A 22,877-nucleotide genomic window follows, 5' to 3' on the forward strand; every position below is an offset into this window, starting at 1 on the left:
TTACAGGGGTGAAAAGTGTATTTATTTATTTATTTGTTAATTTGTTACCTCACTGTAGAAAATGAGGAAGGACGCCCACCAGCATTACAAAATATATATATTATTTATTTATTAATTTTTCCAGAAGGTGGCGCCCTAGGCGACCGCCTATATGGTCTGTGCCTTAAGCCGGCCCATGTCATGTCTGTACAGTGTCCTTGCAAAAATAGTAGAAAATAGTTATTATATAGTAATAATACTGTGCACAAATGCATCAAACATCCCATTCATGAGCGTCTGTGAGTGTTCCTTTCCTTGAGGGCAGGCTGAACTTGTCTGAGATCACATCAGGTCTTTTTCTGTGTGAGAATGGCAGCAGCAGCCAGCAGGGTGGCCAGTATTCCCCCTACGACACAACCACAAAGCACTGATTCATCTGCCTTTACATACACTAGAGCAGTTGTGAAAGTTTGTGGGCTGTATGTGTGTGTGTGTGTGTGTGTGTGTGTGTTCTCTCTCTCTCTCTGCTTCCTCTACTCCAACATGCTCTGTTCCTTCTCTCTGTCAGCACAAAGAAGACGTTTAAATTGTCACTGAGGTGCAAAGGCAAGACAAAATGAAGAGAAATATGTATAACAATGCAAATAACGTCTAACTAATATCTTGGGTGCACAAACAGCATCAGCAGTGTTTCTGGTTCAGCCTGATGACAGGCAGCCTACAGGGGTAACTGTATCTTATACAGTATATTTGTCATTCTGCAAAATTTGTATTAATAATAATTATAGTCCGGACAACCTTAAATGCAGACAGTCACCACACTTTCATCCTTATTCCACTTAAAATGTCTAGTTTTAAATGATTAATAGTGATTACTGTGTGCCAGATAACACTGATATTTGCTTTAGTGATTATATAGTATGATTCAAGGATAATTTCAACATTACTGATAAAGTCACCACAATATTAGTTTGATCTCTTTACAAGCATCTGCTGCCCTCTCTTGGACAAAGAAGAGACTCTCAGTCTTCAGCCTTCATCAAGCCATCCATTCATCAGTGATGTTTGAGCTGAGCCAGTAGTGTCCATCACCTTGTGATCTTAAAAAGACAAGAAAGATTGTTTTTTTGAAGACAACTTTTTTTTACATGAAGTGATTCATGGAGTACTTGAACTGTAAAGCTGTTGCTCTGCCATGACAATAGGACCATGGACTCCTCATGTGGCTGCTGTAGGCTACTGCAGCTCAGATATTAACAAACTCTTTCTGTCATTTGCCCTCGAGTCACCCTAAAAGTAAACTATCTGTTTACTTTTAGGGTGACTCGATGGCAATGTTTGTTTTGGCCCGATCTGAAGACCAGGTCACTGCTGGGTAAGCGGTATTGACAACAACAACTATAGGTTGTGCATACAGTTGCTGCACCTTTGCTCTTTCCTAGAAGACATCAGCCGGATGGTGAAGTTGTGCACTTCGCCAGATGACTGCACATCACTTATACTGTGATTATAAATAGTCAAACACCTCACAGGGCTGATGTCTAAATCGACTGCCACATATGTAAGTAATAAGTGACATACAAATAAATAAATAACATGATTCAATATAATAAATGTAACGTAATGTATTTATGTAAGGCTACATTTTTTGATTTTTAGTTTAAGCACACATTTTTGAACATGTTTGAATAAAACCTTTACTATCAGCGCACTCTTTTAAGTGTCTGCTGGATGTTTTTCTTTTCTTTTCTTTGCAACTTTCAGCCAGTCATCCAGTCTGTAAATATGCATGTGGGTGTGCTTTGGCAAGATGAGGAACAGATCAAACATCAGTGTAAGAGACAGGCAAATAAAGTCCCATATTGGAGGAAGCAGCCAATTAATATTTAATTTCAGATTTGACGTCATGATCCCACTCTGACTTTATTTCCAGGGACAGTCTGTCAGGTAAACACACAGGTACTGTTGTCTATTTGAATCGTTTTCACAGAGATTGCTCTCAGTTAAATCTCCGTCAACTGACAAATTGACATCAAGATGGGGAACGTGTGCCCTGGTGAGGATGCAGCCCTCCTGGCCTCTGTTGCTCGAGACATCTGCCCTTTCCCAAACTACAACCCCAGTCCTCTTTTCGGCAAAATGCTGTCCTTCAACTCTTCACTTCAGCTGAGGGACCACTACAGGACAGTGCAGTCCTCCCTGACCCCCAAGCAGCTGGAGGACTTCACCAAGGGCCTGAGGACCACTTTTGGCAGGGAGGGCAAGGTCACTCTTGGTGGGGTGGGGTTAGTGGCCCTCTCCCTGGCTGTGCTGTTTGACACTCTTGCCAGAAAGGCCAGGGGAGAGATGGTGTCAGACTCGGGGCCCATTCCAGGTTTATTTCTCAAAGGCCCGAGAGGGTACTACCCACCGCATGTCTACACTGCCAGTGAGTACCTGAGGCTGGTACCCCACATCGCAAACAACCCCACCAGGATGAGAGAGGAGTCAGAGAGGTAGGTACTGCAATGTGTATTTGTGTGCATGTGCCCTCAGTTTCCCACTATTGAATGTGTGTACTTTAAGTCAGCTTGTGTGATTTTATTGTCTGTTTATCTCACCAAGGTACCTCAAGCAGTTAAAAATCGATGACCTCTCTTTGGACAAGGTGGTAAAAAACGACAGGATACCGATAAGGGAAGAGATCACAGCAGTCAATATGATGCTGGGATTCTTTTTTGCAACCAGTTTGCAATATCACATCCACCGCATCAACTCTACGCTTGATGTGCATGGCTTCCGTAGTAGAACAGAAGAGCCAGATGAAATGGTATTTAATCTCAACTGTGACCCAGAAGCTGTTCACAACGAATTTTTGGCTGAAGTGCAAAAATCTGACCGTCGCATCCAAGACGCCTTTGAAAACTGCAAGACTGTGCAAGGTCGGGATTTACCAAAGACATGGCTGCACCGTGTTGCCTGGTTTGAATGGCTACACATCATGCACATCCCATTGTTTACAGCTGGAATTGCTAGTGTTTTTTCAATGGTTGGTCAAGGAGGTGAGTTTGATCTGAAGGCCAATGCACTCGGAAAATGGGTAGAGTAGTTTGAAACTTTTGTTCCTTTCTGTCCAATATCATGAACTTATATTTTGGGAGTAAAGGTGTTGCAACTCCAGCTAATACTAACTATGTGGGTGTCATTTGAAATCGATAGGAGCTGCAATCAGTTTTCGGCAGGTGAAAACTGTACGTTATGGGTTGTAATGATCCTTTAAAGGAATTTCAGCAGGTTAAAAAGACTGGGCTATAATCTGTCAGATATAATCCTCATGAATGAAATCAAACCATTCTGAGACCTAAAAAACCTTCCAGTCAAACGATAGGAGCTGCAATCAGTTTTTGGCAGGTGAAAACTGTATTTTATGGGTTGTTATGGTCCTTTAAAGGTTTTTCAGCATGTCCTTCTGAAATTTCATTACAACCCATAAAATACAGTTTTCACCTGCCAAAAACTGATTGCAGCTCCTACCTGGTCCAATATCATGAACTTATATTTTGGGAGTAAAGGTGTTGCAACTCCAGCTAATACTAACTATGTGGGTGTCATTTGAAATCATCAGTGGTTGTAAAATTGGGGAAATGACTACTGTAGTTGCTGTATGTGATATATGTAAGTACAGTAAACATTGTATGCCCAGCAGGATTTTAAATGTGTCAATAAACATTTGAAGTCATGACCCTCTATTCTGTATTCAGAAAGTGAATTCAAACGAACATAACTTGTTTAACTTCATTTGAATGCAACCCATGTAGCTTAAAACAACCATCTTATTTAGTGTGTTAGCATTGCTAACATTTGCTAATTAGCACTAAACACAAAGTAAAGCTGAGGCTGATGAGAATGACCAGTTGTGTGTATTAAATCATAAACCAAAGAATTGTACAATTCATCCCAACTGACAAATTGACATCAAGATGGGGAACGTGTGCCCTGCTGAGGACGCAGCCCTCCTGGCCTCTGTTGCTCGAGACATCTGCCCTTTCCCAAACTACAACCCCAATCCTCTTTTCGTCAACATGTTGTCCGTCAACTCTTCACTTCACTTGAGGGACCACTACAGGACAGTGCAGTCCTCCCTGACCCCCAAGCAGCTGGAGGACTTCACCCAGGGCCTGAGGACCACTTTTGGGAGGGAGGGCAAGGTCACTCTTGGTGGGGTGGGGGTAGTGGCCCTGTCCCTGGCTGTGCTGTTTGACACTCTTGCCAGAAAGGCCAGGGGAGAGTGGGCGTCAGACTCAGGGCCCATTACAGGTTTATTTCTCAAAGACCTGAGAGGGTACTATCCACCGCATGCCTAAACAGCCAGCGAGTACCTGAGGCTGGTACCCCACATTGCAAACAACCCCACCAGGATGAGAGAGGAGTCAGAGAGGTAGGTACTGTGATCCACACAATCACTGTGTGTAAAACAGAATAGAATTCAAGCCTTTGGGTCGCAGCTAAGCACATGAAACACGTGCAGTTACGTGGCCTGTGTAGACAGGTGAATTGATTATAAATGAGAGGAACAACTGAAAAATGCAACTGAAATGCTTCCTGTGTAGACAAGAAGTGACATGCAATATTGTGAGGTTCTGCAATAGAGTGCTACAGGAATGAGTCCTAAAACCAGGAAAAGGCGATTGCTAACAAGTGGCAAAATGAGACTACTAAACGTCATCGCGCGGACTCGTCCGCCTTTACAGCCTCATTGTGTATACTCACACTCATGTGACTGTGGTGTAGTTTGTTTATAGCCTAACGTTAGCATTTTACTTCTGGTGATTGCATTCACACTTAAAAAATCATAAAAGTGGTGTTCATTTGTGAAGATTATCTTGCTGAACAAAATGTGTATCATAAATTTACGTTTGCAACAGAGCTTATTTTCTGAAATAATCCAAAACTTTTTTAAATTCCTTTATTTTTTTCTGTGTTTTTTTCTTACCAAGGTACTTCAGGCAGCACATGATGCAAACTGGGAAAGAAAACCAGGGCCAGAGCGATGATGACATCACTTGGGTCAACGTCAAGTTTGTGAATTTATTTCAAAAAAGTTTGTGCATTCACCTACTCCGTATTGCCAACTCCACAGTTGTAGAGAAGATAGTTAAGTCTGTTACGGCGCAAAGGAAAAGCAAAGGAAAACCAGTCCCTACAGAAAGCACCACTGAAACTGGAGTTGATGCAGCTCATGTCTGCAAAACCAGAAAGAGACGCATTCTTACCCCTGAAATCTCTGTTATCTTTAATCTCAACTGTGATCCAGATGCAGCCAGCAATGAATATGTGGCTGAATTGCACAAATCAAGAGACATGAAGAAAACTTTTAGACGATGTTGGCCACAGCAAAGGATCAAGACATGGTTGCATTTCACTGCCAAGCTAGTCTGGCTAGATGTCATCAACGCTCAAATCTTTGATTTTGGATACAAACACAAAGTATTGGAAGCTCAAAGAGTTAATTTTGACCTGAAGGCCAACGCACTCAGAAAATGGGCAGAGTAGTTCACTGGTCAATTGTCCAAATGCATATGAAAAAAATATTACTTTTAAAATAAAAAAAATAATAAAAGTTTGAGTTCATTAGCCTACACTGTAATTGCTGTCATGCTATTATTAACCAAAAAGAGACTATTTGAAATAATCTTAAAAAGTGGTCACAGTTATGACAAAAGAAACAAAGATGAACCAAAGTAAAAGAGGAATTAAGCAAAATCAAGATAACCAAAGTGGAATACGGTTGAAATAAAGCCATATTGGTTATTAATTAAAGGTCACATTGTTTGTTATTAGATGATTGCCCGATCTACTGTACATTTTGGTAACTTTTTAATCTGCTTCATTGTGAGACCCTTTGTTTCGATTTTTTGTTGCTTACTGTCCAATTTTGTAAAATTATAGATTGGGGGTAACAGTGTTGCAACACTAAATATTAAGGTAGCATTTGGAATAATCAGTGGTTTTAAAATTTGGGGAATGACTAGTGTAACCCAAGTATGTGATATGTGTAAGTGAGCACTGTGTGCCCAGTGGGTTATTCAACGTGTCAATAAATATACATTTTAAGTCCATCTATTCTGTCTTCAAAAGACAGATATTATGAGTAACAACTGAAAGAAGTCTATATTTTGATTCCAATCTCTTAACTATGCCAAGTTTGTAAAACCATAGTTATTCAAGTGAGTGCATTTAAACGTATAATCCTATTTGTGTGTATTTGTGTCTTTTCTTCAGCATACAATCGTTATAAAGACTGATAAGATATGAATGATTGCATTGACTCATTAAGCATTTTTCCCCATTCCATCTCATTCTTTTTCACTACTGCGGTGTAATTGTTTTTAAAAAGATAAATGCACATCATCTGCATACGTTCGTATTAATAGTTTTAGGTGGAGTTAAATGGAGGTTCTGCCCTTCATTTATTCATTGCCATGGTGAAGCGTATTACTGCAGCTACATTGATGATGATATTTCCACTTACTCAGTCCCACTCTCTGATAGAGTTCTCTAAAAAATAATCAATGTACGGGCCAATGTCCTTCGGCAAGATGACCACCAGATCAAACAGGGACACAGTCACATGGGGTGAATCAAGTGAATCATTAATTACAGATTCTACATCAGGATCCCACTGTGGCTTTATTTGTGATGTCCAGGGACAGCCTGTTAGACGCACACAGAGAAAGCACTGAATTTTTTTGCAGAGATTGTTCTTAGTCAAATCGCTGACAGACAAATTCACCTCAAGATGGGGAACATGCAGTGCCCTGTTGAGGACGCAGCCCTCCTGGCCTCTGTTGCTCGAGACATCTGCCCTTTTCCAAACTACAACCCCAATCCTCTTTTCGCCAACATGCTGTCTGTCAACTCTTCACTTCACCTGGAGGACCACTACAAGACAGTGCAGTCCTCCCTGACCCCCGAGCAGCTGGAGGACTTCACCCAGGGCCTGAGGACCACTTTTGGCAGGGAGGGCAAAGTCACTCTTGGTGGGGTGGGAGTAGTGGCCCTGTCCCTGGCTGTGCTGTTTGACACTCTTGCTAGAAAGGCCAGGGGAGAGTGGTTGTCAGACTCAGGGCCCATTCCAGGTTTATTTCTCAAAGACCTGAGAGGGTACTACCCACCGCATGCCTACACTGCCAGCGAGTACCTGAGGATGGTACCCCACATCGCAAACAACCCCACCAGGATGAGAGAGGAGTCAGAGAGGTAGGTACTGCAATCCACACAATCACTGTATTTTGTACATGTGTAAAACAGAAGAGAATAGACTTCAAGCCTTTGGGTCGCAGCTAAGCACATGAAACACGTGCAGTTGCGAGTCCTGTGTAGACAGGTGAATTGATTATAAATGAGAGGAACAACTGAAAAATGCAACTGAAATGCTTCCCGTGTAGACAAGCAGCGACATGCAATATTGTGAGGCACTGTATTGTCCATCCACTTTGAGAGAGGGGTTGCCTTTGGAGTTCAAGGCTCAGTCGGTTGCGCTTATACAGCTGATTTCAGATAAAATATTGAATTGTCCCACATAGTTGAATTTCAAAATAAAAAGTTACAATCCTGGTGTGTTGTGTACATGTTAATGTGTGAGCACATGTGAAAAATCTAATTAGTTTTTGCCAGTATTGAATGCATGTACAATATTCTGTCAGTTTGTGCATTTTTAAATTCCTTTATTTTTAATGTGTGAATGTTTTTTTCTTACCAAGGTACTTCAGGCAGCACAGGATTGGCATGCAAACTGGGGAAGAAAACCAGGGCCTGAGCAATGATGACATCACTGGGGTCAACGCCATGTTTGGGAATTTATTTCAAAACAGTTTGCGCATTCACCTACTCCGTATTGCCAACTCCACAGTTGTAGAGAAGATAGTTAAGTCTGTTACGGCGCAGAGGAAAAGCAAAGGAAATCCAGTCCCTACAGAAAGCACCACTGAAACTGGAGTTGATGCAGCTCATGTCAGCAAAACCAGAAAGAGACGCATTCCTGCCCCTGAAATCTCTGTTATCTTCAATCTCAACTGCGATCCAGATGCAGCTAGCAAAGAATTTTTGGCTGAAGTGCACAAATCAAACGACACGCAAGAAGCTTTCAAAAAATGTCAGCCATTCAATAATCACATACCAGTGACATGGTTGCATTTCATTGCCAGGCTAGTCTGGCTAGATGTCATCAATGCCCCAATCTTTGATTTTCAAAAAGAGCACGAATTATTGATAGCTCAAAGAGAAGATTTTGACCTGAAGGCCAATGCACTCAGTAAATGGGCAGAGTAGATCACTGGTCAACTGTCCAAATACATATGAAAGAAAATATTACTTAAAAAAAATAAAAGTTTGAATTAATTTCACTGTAATTGCAGTCATGCTATTTTTAGCCAAACAGAGACAGTCTTAAATAGTGCTTGTTGTGACAAAAGAAACAAAGATGAAACTGAAACAGGAATTCAGCAAAATGAAGATAAAGGATAACTCAAGTGCAATAGGGTTTAAATAAAGCCATATTGGTAATTAATTAAAGGTCCCATGCTTTTGAAGTTGTTAGATGATTGTCCGATCTACTGAACATTTTGGTAACTTTTTAATCTGCTTCTTTGTGAGACCCTTTGAGAAACTTTTTGTTTTGATTTTTTGTTGCTTACTGTCCAATTTTGTAAAATAATGGATTGGGGGTAACAGTGTTGCAACACTAAATATCAAGGTAGCATTTGGAATAATCAGGGGTTATAAAATTTGAGAAATGACAATTGTAGTCCAAGTATGTGATATGTGTAAGTGAGCACTGTATGCCCAGTGGGTTATTCAACGTGTCAATAAATATACATTTTAAGTCCCTCTATTCTGTCTTTTAAAGACAGATATCATGAGTAACAACTGAAAGAAGTCTATATTTTGGTTCTAATCTCTTAACTCTACCAAATTTGTAAAACCATGGTCATTCAGGTGTGTGCATTTAAACGTATAATCCTGTTTGTGTGTATTTGTGTCCTTTCTACAGCATACAATCGTTATAAAGACTGATAAGATATGAATGATTGCATTGACTCATTAAGCATTTTTCCCCATTCCATCTTCTGCTTTTTCACTACTGCGGTGTAATTGTTTTTAAAAAGATAAATGCACATCGTCTGCATATGCTCGTATTAATAGTTTTAGGTGGAGTTAAATGGAGGTTCTGCCCTTCATTTATTCATTGCCATGGTGAAGCGTATTACTGCAGCTACATTGATGATGATATTTCCACCTACTCAGTCTCACTTTCTGATAGAGTTCTCTAAAAAATAATCAATGTGCGGGCCAATGTCCTTCGGCAAGATGACCACCAGATCAAACAGGGACACAGTCACATGGGGTGAATCAAGTGAATCAATAATTACAGATTCTACATCAGGATCCCACTGTGGTTTTATTTGTGATGTCCAGGGACAGCCTGTTAGACGCACACAGAGAAGGCACGGAACTTTTTTGCAGAGATTGTTCTTAGTGAAATCGCTGACTGACTAATTGACATCAAGATGGGGAACATGCAGTGCCCTGCTGAGGACGCAGCCCACCTGGCCTCTGTTGCTCGAGACATCTGCCCTTTCCCAAACTACAACCCCAATCCTCTTTTCGTCAACATGTTGTCTGTCAACTATTCACTTCACCTGAGGGACCATTACAGGACAGTGCAGTCCTCCCTGACCCCCAAGCAGCTGGAGGACTTCACCCAGGGCCTGAGGACCACTTTTGGCAGGGAGGGCAAAGTCACTCTTGGTGGGGTGGGGGTAGTGGCCCTGTCCCTGGCTGTGCTGTTTGACACTCTTGCCAGACAGGCCAGGGGAGTGTGGTTGTCAGACTCAGGGCCCATTACAGGTTTATTTCTCAAAGACCTGAGAGGGTACTACCCACCGCATGCCTACACAGCCAGCGAGTACCTGAGGCTGGTACCCCACATTGCAAACAACCCCACCAGGATGAGAGAGGAGTCAGAGAGGTAGGTACTACAATGTGTATTTATGTGCCCGATAATATCTCTGCCAGCTTGTGTGATTTTACTGTCTGTTTATCTCAGGTATCTCAAGCAGTTCATAATTGATGACCAATCTTGGGACAAATTGGGAGAAAACAACACGATACCGATGGACGACATCACAGTAGTCAATAGGATGCTGGGACACTTCTTTGCAGTCGGTTTGAAGCTTCATCTCCTCCGCATCAAAAACGCTACGGCTGATAAATTAATCTCTGATAGAAGACAACCATTTGATATGACCTTTAATCTCAACTGTGATCCAGAAGCTGCTGACAAAGAGTTTTTGACTGAAGTGCAAAAATCTGTCATTCGCACCCAAGAGGCTTTTAGAAGATGCAAGCCAATCAGTAAGCAGGGACCAAAGACATGGCTGCTCTATGTTGCAAAGCTAGAATGGATAGATGTACACTTCCTCCCCTTCCATGCAGCTGGATATAGGAGTATTGATTCAATGATTGCTCAAAGAGAAGATTTTGATCTGAAGGCTGATGCACTCGGAAAATGGGTAGAGTAGTTCACCGGCCAGTTTCCAAATAGAGGTGAAAAGAAAAGTACTAAGTTTATGTGCAAAAGAAAACAAAAATAATAGCCAGATTAGGTATTGATAATGTGTCATGCAGGGACAACCAGGCAACGTGTCAGAATGTGATCAGTCTAGTTTTGCCGTTACAGTGTTCCTTTTTTTCTTACTTGCTTAATCAGCTTTTTTGTTCGACCCATAGACCATTTTGTATTTGCACTTTTGTTCCTCGCTGTATAAATTAATGAATTTAAATTTGTGTTGCAACTCTTACTATCTGGGTGTCATTTGGAATTAGCAGTGGTTGTACAATTGGGGAAATGACAAGTAGTAAAATAAAAGGGGAAGCTCAAATCAACACACCTCCACCTAACAAAATTTTGAATCGCGATTCATCGTATGATTGTCCATGATTATTATTATTATATATATATATATATATATATATGTTGTTGTTGTTGTTTTTTTAAATGCCGGTGGGCTTCCTTCCTCATTTTCTGCATTGAGGTAACAAATGAACAAATAAAGAAAGAAAGAAAGAAATACACTTTTCACCCCTGTGACTCTCTTTCGCACACTTTTTCATCCGTCCGGCTGCACTTATTTGTTGATAAAAGAGTAAATTGTAGTGAAACTGACTAAACACTTTTAAGCCAAGCAATGTCAGGAACTAATTGTTTAATTATATTATATTTATGAAAACAGAAATCTTCATTTTTGTCTTTAAACCATTGTAATGTCGTTTTAGGGCTTGAGGGTTAGGGTTCTGGGGGGGTTGAACCCATAAGAGCGGCAGTGGCTAGAGCCGGCCCTGCTCCACTGGACTAAAATGCATTCTTGATTTAGTCCTACTTAAAACTTAAACAATAATAATAAAAAAAAGAAAAGAAAAAAAAATGTAAATGAATAAATTAAACCGCATTTCTAAAATAGCCTATTAGATTTTATTGAATTGCAGCTTTGATTATGCTGCTGATTGTGTTACCCCCTGGAGGATGAACTTGGGCAATAACTGAATGATCACACACACACACACACACGCACTCTAAACGGGCGCAGCTTTGTCAATGACCGTATATCTACTGAGAGGATTAATGCAGCCTAAAGGTGGAGCAAAAATTGTGAAGGTTTGTGGCGGACGGCAGAGTAATCCTTTGAGCTCCCAGGGAGACACACAGACAGAGAGAGAGAGAGAGGGATGGAAATGTCGAACTCTTTGCTCTCGGATTTGGCGCATTTTTTGTGAGGAACTGATGTGCTGAAGGACATTTTCCCCCCAATAAAGAAAGGGACGTTTGATCAAGACTATTTAATGGCAATATTTGAGACAGAGCTGCTCATCCTCAGGGAACAGAAATGGTGCACCAACTTCTGCTGCCCATCGGTAAGTTTACAACTGTAAACATGTTTCATAATGTTTGTAGATGCATCACATTTCGTGCATTATGGTGTGTTTATGATATGCTTCTTATTGCTGGTATAAGTAGCTAATGTTCTTTGTTGCATTTTTGCTGTATTATCACTGGTCTGTGGTTTTAAGACTTTACATTTATTTATATAAACTGAAGCAGATTTCTGATGAATTGAAAGAAACAAACAAACTTTAATCTCTTCCCTTCTCTCAGCTTTAGCAGCAAGCCTCATCTCACCTGACCTGCCAGGATCCTCAGCTACCAAAACAAAAATTCAAGGTATCATATCAGAGCCTAGTTCAGATTGCTAACCAGAGAATACTAGTCGATTGTGCCCCTTTCAACTGCACTTTGACACTTTTAAAAAAGGAGAAATAATAAATACAAACAGCGGTCCAACTGGGGATTGCTGAACACTTTCTTCTACCTTTACACTGTTATTTTGTGTTCCAGTGAAGAACAACTCGGGTGTGACACCAGCTGGGCAGTGTGGGACCTGGGTAAAGGAGCCCGAGGGAGGGTATTTCACCTCACCCAATTACCCTGAGAAATACCCGCCTGAGAGGGAATGTGTCTACATTATAGAAGGTGAGGCTTTCGTCCTTGTCTTTTTAGCTTCTTAGTCACTTTCCACCCCCTCCTGCTTTTATCTCACCTGTTCTCAACGTCTCTTCCTGGGGCAGCCGCTCCCCGACAGTGCATCGACTTGTTCTTCGATGACAAGTATTCCATCGAGCCATCCTGGGAGTGCAAGTTCGACCACATCGAGGTCCGCGATGGGCCCTTTGGTTTCTCTCCCATCATCGGTCGCTTCTGTGGGCAGGAAAGCCCAGATTATGTCCGCTCCAGTGGGAGGTACCTGTACATCAAGTTTGTGGCGGATGGTGAACTGGAGGCCCTCGGTTTCTCTGCCCGGTATAACTTCACACAAGGTGAGTGATGGACGAGAGTGTAAACAGTAGAATAGGCCGCTCATGCTACAAAGGAATTTGATTGGTGTTGCCATGTGATGTTGCATGGCATTACGGCAAACGTTATGCCAGGTTTATCTTTTTTTCAGCCTATTAGACTATTAGGCGTTATTAGTCGCTGTAAGCCCCATAGATGTGGGTCAATAGAGGCCTACTAAACCTACTAATAGGTTTTATCATCTATTCACATGGTAGATCACCGAAAGAATTATGACAGGAGCAGAAGAAACCAATAATGTGTAGTTGTCTTTGTGTTTGTAGTTAATTTAACCGAAAACACAATTTTTTTCCCTAAACTTAACTGTCTTTAACCTAAAGTTAAATAAGTTGTAGTTTTGTTGCCTAAACCTAAAGAAGCCTTTTTGTTTGTGTTCAAAACATGATGTTTCAGTTTCATAACATGTTAGAAAGTGTTGCTTTTAAATTTCACTTTCACTTTTACAACGTAGCAGGCCCCTAATGACCCACATCTATGGTGGTTATAGCGACTGATAACGTCTATTTAATGGCCTGATAACAGTTGAATTGAGTGCTTTTTTGCTGGACGAATGTGCTCATTTTTTTTTTTGTTGGAGAGAGTTTTAGCGGCTTTCCGCTCATTGTTTTGGTTTAATGGCTTGCAACTTTACAGTTTGGTTTTACCTATTGTTGTTTTCAACAGAAAAGCTCTGATAAACCCACAGTGCACTACCTGCCCAGCACTAAACATCAGAGAGGCAAAGTTAGGGACTAGCTGGTGAAGATAGTAGCGCATTTAAAGAGCCAGATATTTCGTTTTGTAGTTGGTGGAGACCAAAACTGAGCTGAAGGGAGAGTGAATACTGGACTTACATTCATCAGGTGGACACAAAAACAGCTAGAAATGAAGGCTTGTGTTGCTCGATATTTAAAAAGGCAACTGGATGTGAAGATGTTTGCAAAAAAAAAAAAAAAAAAAAGCAATGTGCTGCTTTAACTTTTAACTCTGACATCTGTGTTTAGAAACAGTAGGTCCTGTTTGTGCATGTGGGTATTTGGGCCTGTGAACAAATTTAATTTCCCCTTGCAAGATTAATAAAGTAAGCCTATACCTTCTTCATCTTATAACCAATCTACTTCTACTTGTTTAACCAAGAACCAAAGGTTTATCATAACCTTAACCTTAACATTAGCCAAAGTGGTTGTAATTCAAGTAAGAGAAAGAGAAATAGTGAATCCAATTTGTTCTATTGTCACATAATCCAATTTATGGAGGAACGTAATGTTCAATCTGAACAGTTTATAAAACAGCATCCAAAAGGACAATAATGTTGAATCAGCACCTCTTCATTATTATAACCATCATGGAGGCATTAGACTGCATTCATTTAGCTAGGTGCACCTGGGTACATGGACTCAGTTAAACTCCTTTTATGATGCACATACCGTGCTTTAGACCTTGGTCCAGCAAGTCCAAATTAAGTATGACGTTTGTCTATGCCCTCTACAAGGACGCCCTCATCAGCAGGATGACATCATTTGTCTGTGCCCTCCAAAACCACCACAAAACCAAAGTCACTGTTGAAAAATAAATCTGATTTATGACGTGTCATCGCTATGGATGATGTATAGTTAGGTTTAGGCACAAACACATCTTCGTTAAGTTCAGGGAAAACATCACGGTTTGGGTTAAAATTACTTTGTTAAAGTTAGGGGAGCCTCGTTGTCATGGTTACAATCGTAAACACTTGGTTAAGGTTAGAGAAACATGGTGGTCATGCTTTAGGGACAGTGTGTAACATTTAAGGGGATCTATTGGAAAAAATGCAATATATTATTTATGTTTTCTTTAGTGTATAATCACCTGAAAATAAGAATTGTTGTGTTTTTGTTAGCTTAGAATGAGCTGTTTATATCTTAATACTTGATAAATCTCCCTTTAAGTTACATTTTGGACAGATAAAAAATGTGCGATTAATTCGAGATTGATCGCGATTAACTACGGACAATCATGCGAATAATTGTGATTAAATATTTTAATCGATTGACAGCCCTGGTAATTTTGCATTTCTGCTATTATTGCTGTTTTTATATCATACCAGCTGGCGCTCTGTCTGGCTGGCGGGGTTGATATTTAGAAGTATTACTATGGCTCTAAGCCTTCGACTCCTTTTCTTGGCACTCTCTCCCAATCCACCACCATGCAGCGGGTTTGACATTGTTGGCTGCCACCTCTTTCACACACTTCCTCCCTTTCTGTCTTCACCCCATTCGGCCAATTAAAACACACGTTAACACACATTTGTATGCGCATGCATTAATTGTGCATGTGCATGCCTAAAACTTACAGTTTTGCAACTTTAATATTGGTCTGCCGGCATGCTGCTGGGAATGTACTCTCATTTCCATTTGTAGTGCAGGCACACCAGCTGCAGCTGACGAAGGAAGAGGAGGGGAGCATTTATTCAAACACACACACACACACACACACACACACACACACACACACACTCACGAGTTAATGAAAGCTTGTCTTCAGGGGAATACAGCTTGTCAGTGCTGAGCCGCAGTAGCAGCTTAAGGGAGTCCAAGGCAGAGGCTTCATTAACAGCAGATTTTATAGGCCACCTACACCGAGGGGGGGCAAAGATTAATCTGCATCCATCCAGCCATCCTACTATTGCTTTCTTTCTTTCTTTCTTTCTTTCTTTCTTTCTTTCTTTCTTTCTTTCTTTCTTATTAACATGATTATCTTTTTATTCCACAAGGGATGCTCAAATTTTAAATACAGTCCTGTGAATCCGTCCCACGCACTCTGGTATTTAAGTTGCTGGTGGGCTGATGTTGTTTGCCTGAGCTCAGTGCTTTTTTTCTGCAAATATCAGACACAATTTCTTTATTATTTCACAAAATTGTACAGGCCATCTTACCTTGCAGTGTTAACAACTTACTAAGCATACTTGAAACACTTGAGGAAGCACTTTTCCCTTAGAAACCCCCCCCCCCTTAAAACATGAACTATCCCTTTAAGAAGATACTTTTCATTATTGGCAGATCAGGAGGTCTGTTTACATCAAATGTAATGAGTGTCCCGTACCAAATGCTAATCTCCTGTCTAATTCTGCTCATCACTGGTGGCAGGAGAGAATTAAGTCTCCCACATGCACACATGCTTACATACATTTAAAAAAACTGCAGTATTTTGAAAGGTTTTTTTTGTACAGTTGTGAGCACACTCACTAAAAAGACTCACCAACACAAATTGTTATGTTGATATAAAAGATTTTTTTATTAGAGCTGTGAGGGCTATTAGTCAATCAATTAAAATTTTTAATTGCAAATTAATCACACATTTTTTCATGTGTTCAAAATGTACATTAAAGGAAGATTCGTCAAGTATTTAATACTCTTATCAACATGGGAGTGGGCAAATATTCTGCTTTTTGCAAATGTATGTATATATTTATTATTGGAAATCAATTAACAACACAAAACAATGACAAATATTGTCCAGAAACCCTCACAGGTACTGCATTTAGCATAAAAAATATGCTCAAATCATAACATGGCAAACTGCAGCCCAACAGACAACAACAGCTGTCAGTGTGTCAGTGTGCTGACTTGACTATGACTTGCCCCAAACTGCATGTGATTATCGTAAAGTGGGCATGTATGTAAAGGGGAGACTCGTGGGTACCCATAGAACCCATTTACATTCACATATCTTGAGGTCAGAGGTCAAGGGACCCCTTTGAAAATGGCCATGACAGCTTTTCTGCACCAAAATTTTGCGTAAGTTTAAAGTAAAGTACACTTTAGCAGAGACTCATATTGTTATTGCACGTTTCCTCTAGTTTATGCTGACTTGTGTGAGTGTGCAAGTAATTTAGCAGAACTTAAAGGTGTCCTGTGGAGTTGTTATTAAAAACAAGTTAAGTTATGTTTACAATCGCTGCTTGTGCATGAGGCACAAAAAAAAATCCACAGGGTACCTTTAATGTGTGTTTTTCATGCATGCCGCCTCAACAGTTAACAGTGTTTGGTTTGTCCGTTCTGGGATCTGCTCTGCATACAGCTCATTCTAAGCTAACGAAAACACAACAATTCTTATTTTCAGGTGATTATACACTAAAAAAACATACTTATTGATATTATATTCCATATCTGCTAATAGATCCTCCCCTAAATGTTACACACTGTTCCTTTAAGAGAGGATTTACATAAACCATCCTATATCTTGCCTTCATCTTATTTTACAGGGTATCAAGCCTCTGGGAATTCATTGTTGCAACACACACACACACACACACACACACACACACACACACACACACACACACATAAGAATGAATGTGAATAATCTGGACAAGCCTGAAGCAGAGGCAGGGGTAAGAAATATGAGAGGATTAAGAACAGTCATTGTTGATTTGAGCCTCAGTTGAGTCATCTATCACCTGCTCACCTTACATCATAGCTACTAACAACCAAGGTGTGGGAAATTATGGTTTAAACTCAATCTCCTCTCAACGCTGTGGCCTTTAAAACCAGTTTTCCAGTATTGATTTGGTGCCAATAGTATATCTTGTATTGGTATTTTATTGAGTTTTTTTTAGTTTCCCCTTACACGATATCCAAACTGGGTGCTTCCAGGAGAATTTAAAAAAGAAGTGATTGATTTTTGTCAACAGGTTGTCACTGCTGGTGAGGCCTAATCTGTCCCGAACTAAGCCGGTATATCAGGATTTATAATCCACCTAGCAAGTAAATTCATCAGCACAAAGGTTTAGAACACAATTTCTCTTCCCTGTCTTATGCTAAGTGTGTGTTTTTTCTTTTTCGATGAAGGGCATCAGGGTTTTAGGGGACTTTAAATGAGGACAGCGGGAATGTGCTGGTACATAGATTATATAAGCCGTGGCCAGCTGTGTTTATATTCCATTTTGCAATATGTCTTTAATATCATCATTTTTTATTATGTGGTATTTTCTTTCTCTATTCCTAGACTAAATTGTTGCAGTGAATATTGCATGCACACATTTCAAGTACTTCAGATAAGGTTTAGATATGTTTAAAATCTGTGTAAAAGTGTGTAACATGGGCACAGCTTACTGGCAGCAAATGGACTGGATGGATTGTATCGTATCTACGTACATGGGTGATTCTGGATTTGATAGAAAAATATGTCCAGATATGTGCAGAGCGATTTTACCACTGATCATGTGCGGGCGGCTTAAATGTTCCAAAGATTCATGTGTTTCTAACAATATATTGCTCTGCTTTTTAGATCCAGAGTTCAAAGGACAGGGGGACCTGCCAGCTCTGCCATGTGAGTATTCAAATTATGTTAAGTCACAACATCATATCAGACCTGCTGCAGGTCAGCAGCTTTGATTAAATGTAGATACTGCTCAATGTGAATAGCAGTAACAGTAATATGTGTTCATACAGATAATACCCTATATTCATTTGATGTGACTGAATCCTCATTTTTGCTGAAGGGATCATAATGCCCAAACTCTTTCTACAATTTCACTGTTAAGATTTCAAAACTAGCTTTGCTTTAACACAAAAATATTGTTATCCACAGTTTGTGAGTTTGAGCTGAGCGGTCCGGAAGGCTTTGTAGAATCCGCCCAGATAGCCGGGGAGGGCCGGGCGCTGCAGACGGAGGCCGTAGACTGCAGGTGGTTCATCAAGGCTCCACCAAGAGCTAGGGTCTGTATATGTCAAACTGCTGTTGGTCTTGTTGTGTGGTAGTGGTGGTGTTACATGTACCATTTGTCAATTGTGGTTTACACTTATTTGTGTATAAAATTAATTTGACTTTCAGGTGGTTGGACAGGGACCAAAACTTATATCCAAGCACTTCCAACACATCCATTTTCAACTCAGACATATGATTAAATGCCAACACCACTTAACTAAAACAGCCTAACTTCTTTTCCATATATATATTTCTATAAATGCTAAAATAATAATAATTAGTAAGCAGTAAATGCCATCAAAACCTTTTACCCACAGATCTACATGCGCTTTCTGGAGTACGAGATGCACAACTCGAATGAGTGCAAGCGTAACTTCGTTGCCATCTACGACGGCAGCAGTTCGGTCGAGCACCTGAAGAATAAGTTCTGCTCCACGGTGGCCAACGACGTCATGCTGGTGTCCTCTGTGGGCGTGGTGAGACTGTGGGCGGACGAGGGAAGCAGGAAGAGCAAATTCAGGATCCTCTTTACGACTTTCCACGAGCGTGAGTGAATCTCCATCAAGCTCTCTTTTACAGGCTCACCATAACAACTTTATAAGGTGATGATATGTCAATGTTGTGTTTCCAGCTTGTTGCCCTGCCTCCAAGTGGTTAAAAACTATGATTAGAAAATATCTTACCTCAGAGCCATCTGGTGGTAATGCCAACTAACAACTAACTAAAACTGACTATAATTCACTGTGTACAATAGCGTGGCTCTTGCCTTTTGTTTTTCAGCTCCGTGTGAAGCAGAAACTTTCTTTTGCCACAGCAACATGTGCATCAACCACACCCTGGTCTGCAACGGTATCCAGAACTGTGTTTACCCATGGGACGAGAATCACTGCAAAGGTACCTTGAGTGACACAAAGGCTGAGAAATGTTTTGCTCGGCTATGGCCGAACATCAAGTCATTCTTCTCCATGTTATCTCTCTAACTAGAGAAGAGGAAAGCCAGTATCCTGGACTCGCTGGACAACACTAACCTCACTATCATTGGAGTAACCTGTGGCCTGGTCGTCATCCTGCTCGTCATCTCTGTCATCATCCAGGTCAAACAGCCTCGCAAGAAATACATCATCCGCAGGTGAAATTTCACTCTGACAGCTTTAAAAAAATTCTATATTTTTGGCAAGCTACTTTTTGGAAGAAAATTGGGGGTGTTACATGCTGCACTAAATAATATTTTATAGAAACAATAGCCAATGACCAGAGGTGGAAAGTAACTACGTACATTTACCGAATGAACAAACCAAACACTGGCTCTGGAGAGAGCCTTTTCACGTTTTTATGTTACCTGAAGGCCACCGTAGTTTTCCGACACGCTTGTGAAACTGTGGCAACGTGAGCCGCAGAATGCTAGTGTTTTCAGCATCAACAAAATAAAGCTCTGATAAACCCACTGCACACTACCTGGCAGCATACAAGTGTCTGGAAGATTTTGCAGCTGAATTGCCAGATATTAACCTCTCACTGTTACCAGTTCATATTTGGATAAATGCAACATGGTGCTATGCAATTAAAGAGCCGATTCATTTAGTTGATATTGTGTAAATTATGTATTAGAAATTATATCATTATTTAACAGATGTTTTAATCAGAAAAATGTTTTTTGGACGATTTGAAAGCCAATTTCAACAAGCAGATTTAAAGCTGGATTCCATAAAATGCAGTTGAACTTAAACTCAGTAAAAATGGTTTGTCGAATTAGAAACTTGGAATTTTTAGAGGACAGAAAGAAATTCCAATTTGGAAAGTGCACAAGAGCAAAAATCACCCGATTCGACTATTATCAGGCCATTAAATAGGCATTATCAGTCGCAATAAGTACCATGTGGGTCAATAAGGGCCTATACTATGTCTACGATATGCTGTAAAAGTGAAAGTGAAACTTAAAAATAACACATAAAACTGAATGAAACGTTATGTTTTGAATACAAAGACAACAAAACTACAATTTCTTTAGGTTTAGGGGAAAAAAACAGTTGAGTTCAGGGAAACACAAAGATGTGATAGGCCTTGTTGGTTACTTCCGCTTCTGCTCCTGTCATAATCACTACGGTAGCTAGAGGTCGCTGTCGTGTTCTTTTATACCTTCTTTCGGTGATCTACTATGTGAATGGATGATAGAACCTAATAGTAGGTGTAGTAGGCCCCTATTAACCCACATCTATCTATCTATTTAATAGCCTGACAACAGTCTAATCGGCTGACGATCACAGGCCTGTAGGCTCAAACTGCACATTGACAACAAGGCACAATGAATACTTTATGTGAATGTTTTGTTGTTTTTGTAACTCATGTGCTGTTTATTCATATACATGAGGATATGTACACATTTCTTGTCAGCGTCTCGGACACCTACAATCAAAATTGGTTGGGGCTTGAGAAATGCTATCAGCTTTTTGTTGTGCTTTCCTGAACATTTACTGTTTATGTGCTTCATATGTGTTGGTGTGTGTGTCTTCCTCTCCTCGTCCACAGAGATGACTTTGACCCTGCCCTCCTCCACCCCGGGTTTGAGCCTCCTCACTACGAGCTCTGCACTCTGCGCCGCGCCACCTCCGGCGACCTGAATGATGCCGCCATGGCCGAGGACTTTGACAAGTTCCGCTCCCCCTCCTCCAAATGCATCCGCGACCACCACTGCGGCTCTTACCATGGCAGCATGCATGGCAGTGTCCACGGTAGCCGCAGCAACCTGAGCATGAGGGACGCCACCATCTCGGCCGACGGGGGGGCTCTCGTGCCGCAGCTGCCACCGGTGATGGTGAGCCAGCAGTCGCCGCGCCTCTCCCACCACACGGCACCAGCAAGTCGAAGGAGCATCCTGGTGATGAAGCATAGCTATTCACAGGACGGGCCGGAGGGGTACGGGGCGGAGGAGGAGGAGGATGATTTGATGGTGGAGGATTGTCCCACCACCAGCCAGCACTACATGCACCACCATCAGATCCACCATGGCATGCCAGGGCTGGACCACACTGTCCACCGCACACTATCTAATGACTTCTGATGTTAGGAGACATGTAAATAAAGAAAATGGTAAAAAGAGATCATCACCTTTAAGGGAACAGTGTGTAACAATTAGGGGCATCTATTGGCAGAAATAGAATATAATACTAATATGTTTTCTTTAGTGTATAATCACCTGAAAATAAGAATTGTGTTTTGTTTACCTTAATGAGCCGTTTATATCTACATAGGGAGCGGGTCCTCTTCGCGGAGCCGGTCGCCGTGTTTCTACAGTAGCCCAGAACGGACAAACAACTGTGTTAACTTTTCCTGCTTGGGCTGCGTTCTCACGTCGGCCACGTCTGCAACGTCACCGCTAGATGCCGCCAGATGTTACACACTGCACCTTTAATTTTTTAATCTGGTGGTGTTAAAACCCTGACTTTATATTTTTTAAATTAGATTTCAGTTTAATTTATAGGAATAAAGCTGATCTTTACAGCTCTTGGTAGTGTTTCTTGGTCTCGTACTCAAATTAAATGGAGGGTTTCCATGGTGGAATAGAGTGGACCGGAGCTAGGGAAACACACACCAGTAATTATGATTAAAATACCCCTCTGCCAAAGAGTTTAGGAGCGACTGTTGTACAACTTGAAGAGTTGATTGCTGTGGTAACATGACTGAAAGAAGGATTTATATCCACACATATGGCTACTGAGATAATTGAATTCCCACCCATTCTAATGCATCACAGTTCATTTTTTGTCCTTTTTTGTTCCTTGTTTCAACTATGGGGTAGAATATGTGAATGACTGCATCATATTTGAGATTATTTTTTGAATGAATGATGCATCGTAGTGCTTCCTATATGTTGGACGTTATTGCACCACCAAAGCAAGAAAAATGTCACAGCTGTTAGGCTTTTCCTTTTCCTCCAACAAACATGTTACTGTGTTGAGTACAGGTCCAGAATCAAATAGAAAAAGGACAGATATTATCAAGGACAGCATATAATTAAAACATTATTAGTCAAACCAGTAAAGTCATCACACAACATCTTTCATATAAAATACTATTTTGCAAATATAGCTTTCTGTTGCTGTGTAAATGTTTGTATTATTTAATTTGTTTTTGTTTGTTTGTGAGTATTTATTGTTGTTTATTTCTTTATTTATAATTTTTTTAATTTATATTTGTGTCAATTTGGTTTGTCACGTATTTTTTTCCTGTGTGAATTCTGTCGATTCTTTGGCTGTATATTTATTTATTTCATTAAACATCTTCTTTA

The 22,877-nt window shown here is 40.6% G+C and overlaps 1 protein-coding gene across 2 annotated transcripts; it reads left to right on the top strand.

Annotated features, from left to right (window-relative positions):
* Nucleotides 1-1,896: 1,896 nt before the first annotated feature.
* Nucleotides 1,897-22,658, top strand: LOC141776567 (neuropilin and tolloid-like protein 1). 2 transcript variants are annotated; one of them, XM_074650262.1, is made up of 12 exons: nt 1,897-2,474; nt 7,722-9,988; nt 10,067-11,931; nt 12,173-12,238; nt 12,413-12,547; nt 12,643-12,891; nt 18,173-18,214; nt 18,476-18,603; nt 18,910-19,138; nt 19,373-19,486; nt 19,577-19,721; nt 21,119-22,658. In XM_074650262.1, the coding sequence occupies exons 3-12, from the start codon at nt 11,904-11,906 to the stop codon at nt 21,648-21,650; spliced, it is 1,668 nt and encodes a 555-aa protein (XP_074506363.1). In that variant the 5' UTR covers nt 1,897-2,474; nt 7,722-9,988; nt 10,067-11,903; the 3' UTR covers nt 21,651-22,658. The 2 variants fall into 2 exon arrangements, with proteins under 2 accessions (XP_074506363.1, XP_074506361.1); XM_074650260.1 differs by lacking the exon at nt 1,897-2,474 and adding an exon at nt 6,490-7,218.
* The last annotated feature ends 219 nt before the right edge of the window (nt 22,659-22,877 follow it).

This window comes from Sebastes fasciatus, chromosome 11, assembly GCF_043250625.1.
Source record: "Sebastes fasciatus isolate fSebFas1 chromosome 11, fSebFas1.pri, whole genome shotgun sequence".
Taxonomy (NCBI): Eukaryota; Metazoa; Chordata; class Actinopteri; order Perciformes; family Sebastidae; genus Sebastes; species Sebastes fasciatus.

Bases quoted from the DNA above. Each gene is read 5' to 3' on its own strand.
- LOC141776567 (XM_074650262.1), top strand. From the start codon at position 11,904: ATGGTGCACCAACTTCTGCTGCCCATCG. The intron at 12,239-12,412 runs GTATCATATCAG...TTTGTGTTCCAG, and splicing joins TACCAAAACAAAAATTCAAG to TGAAGAACAACTCGGGTGTG. The intron at 12,892-18,172 runs GTGAGTGATGGA...TCTGCTTTTTAG, and splicing joins CCGGTATAACTTCACACAAG to ATCCAGAGTTCAAAGGACAG.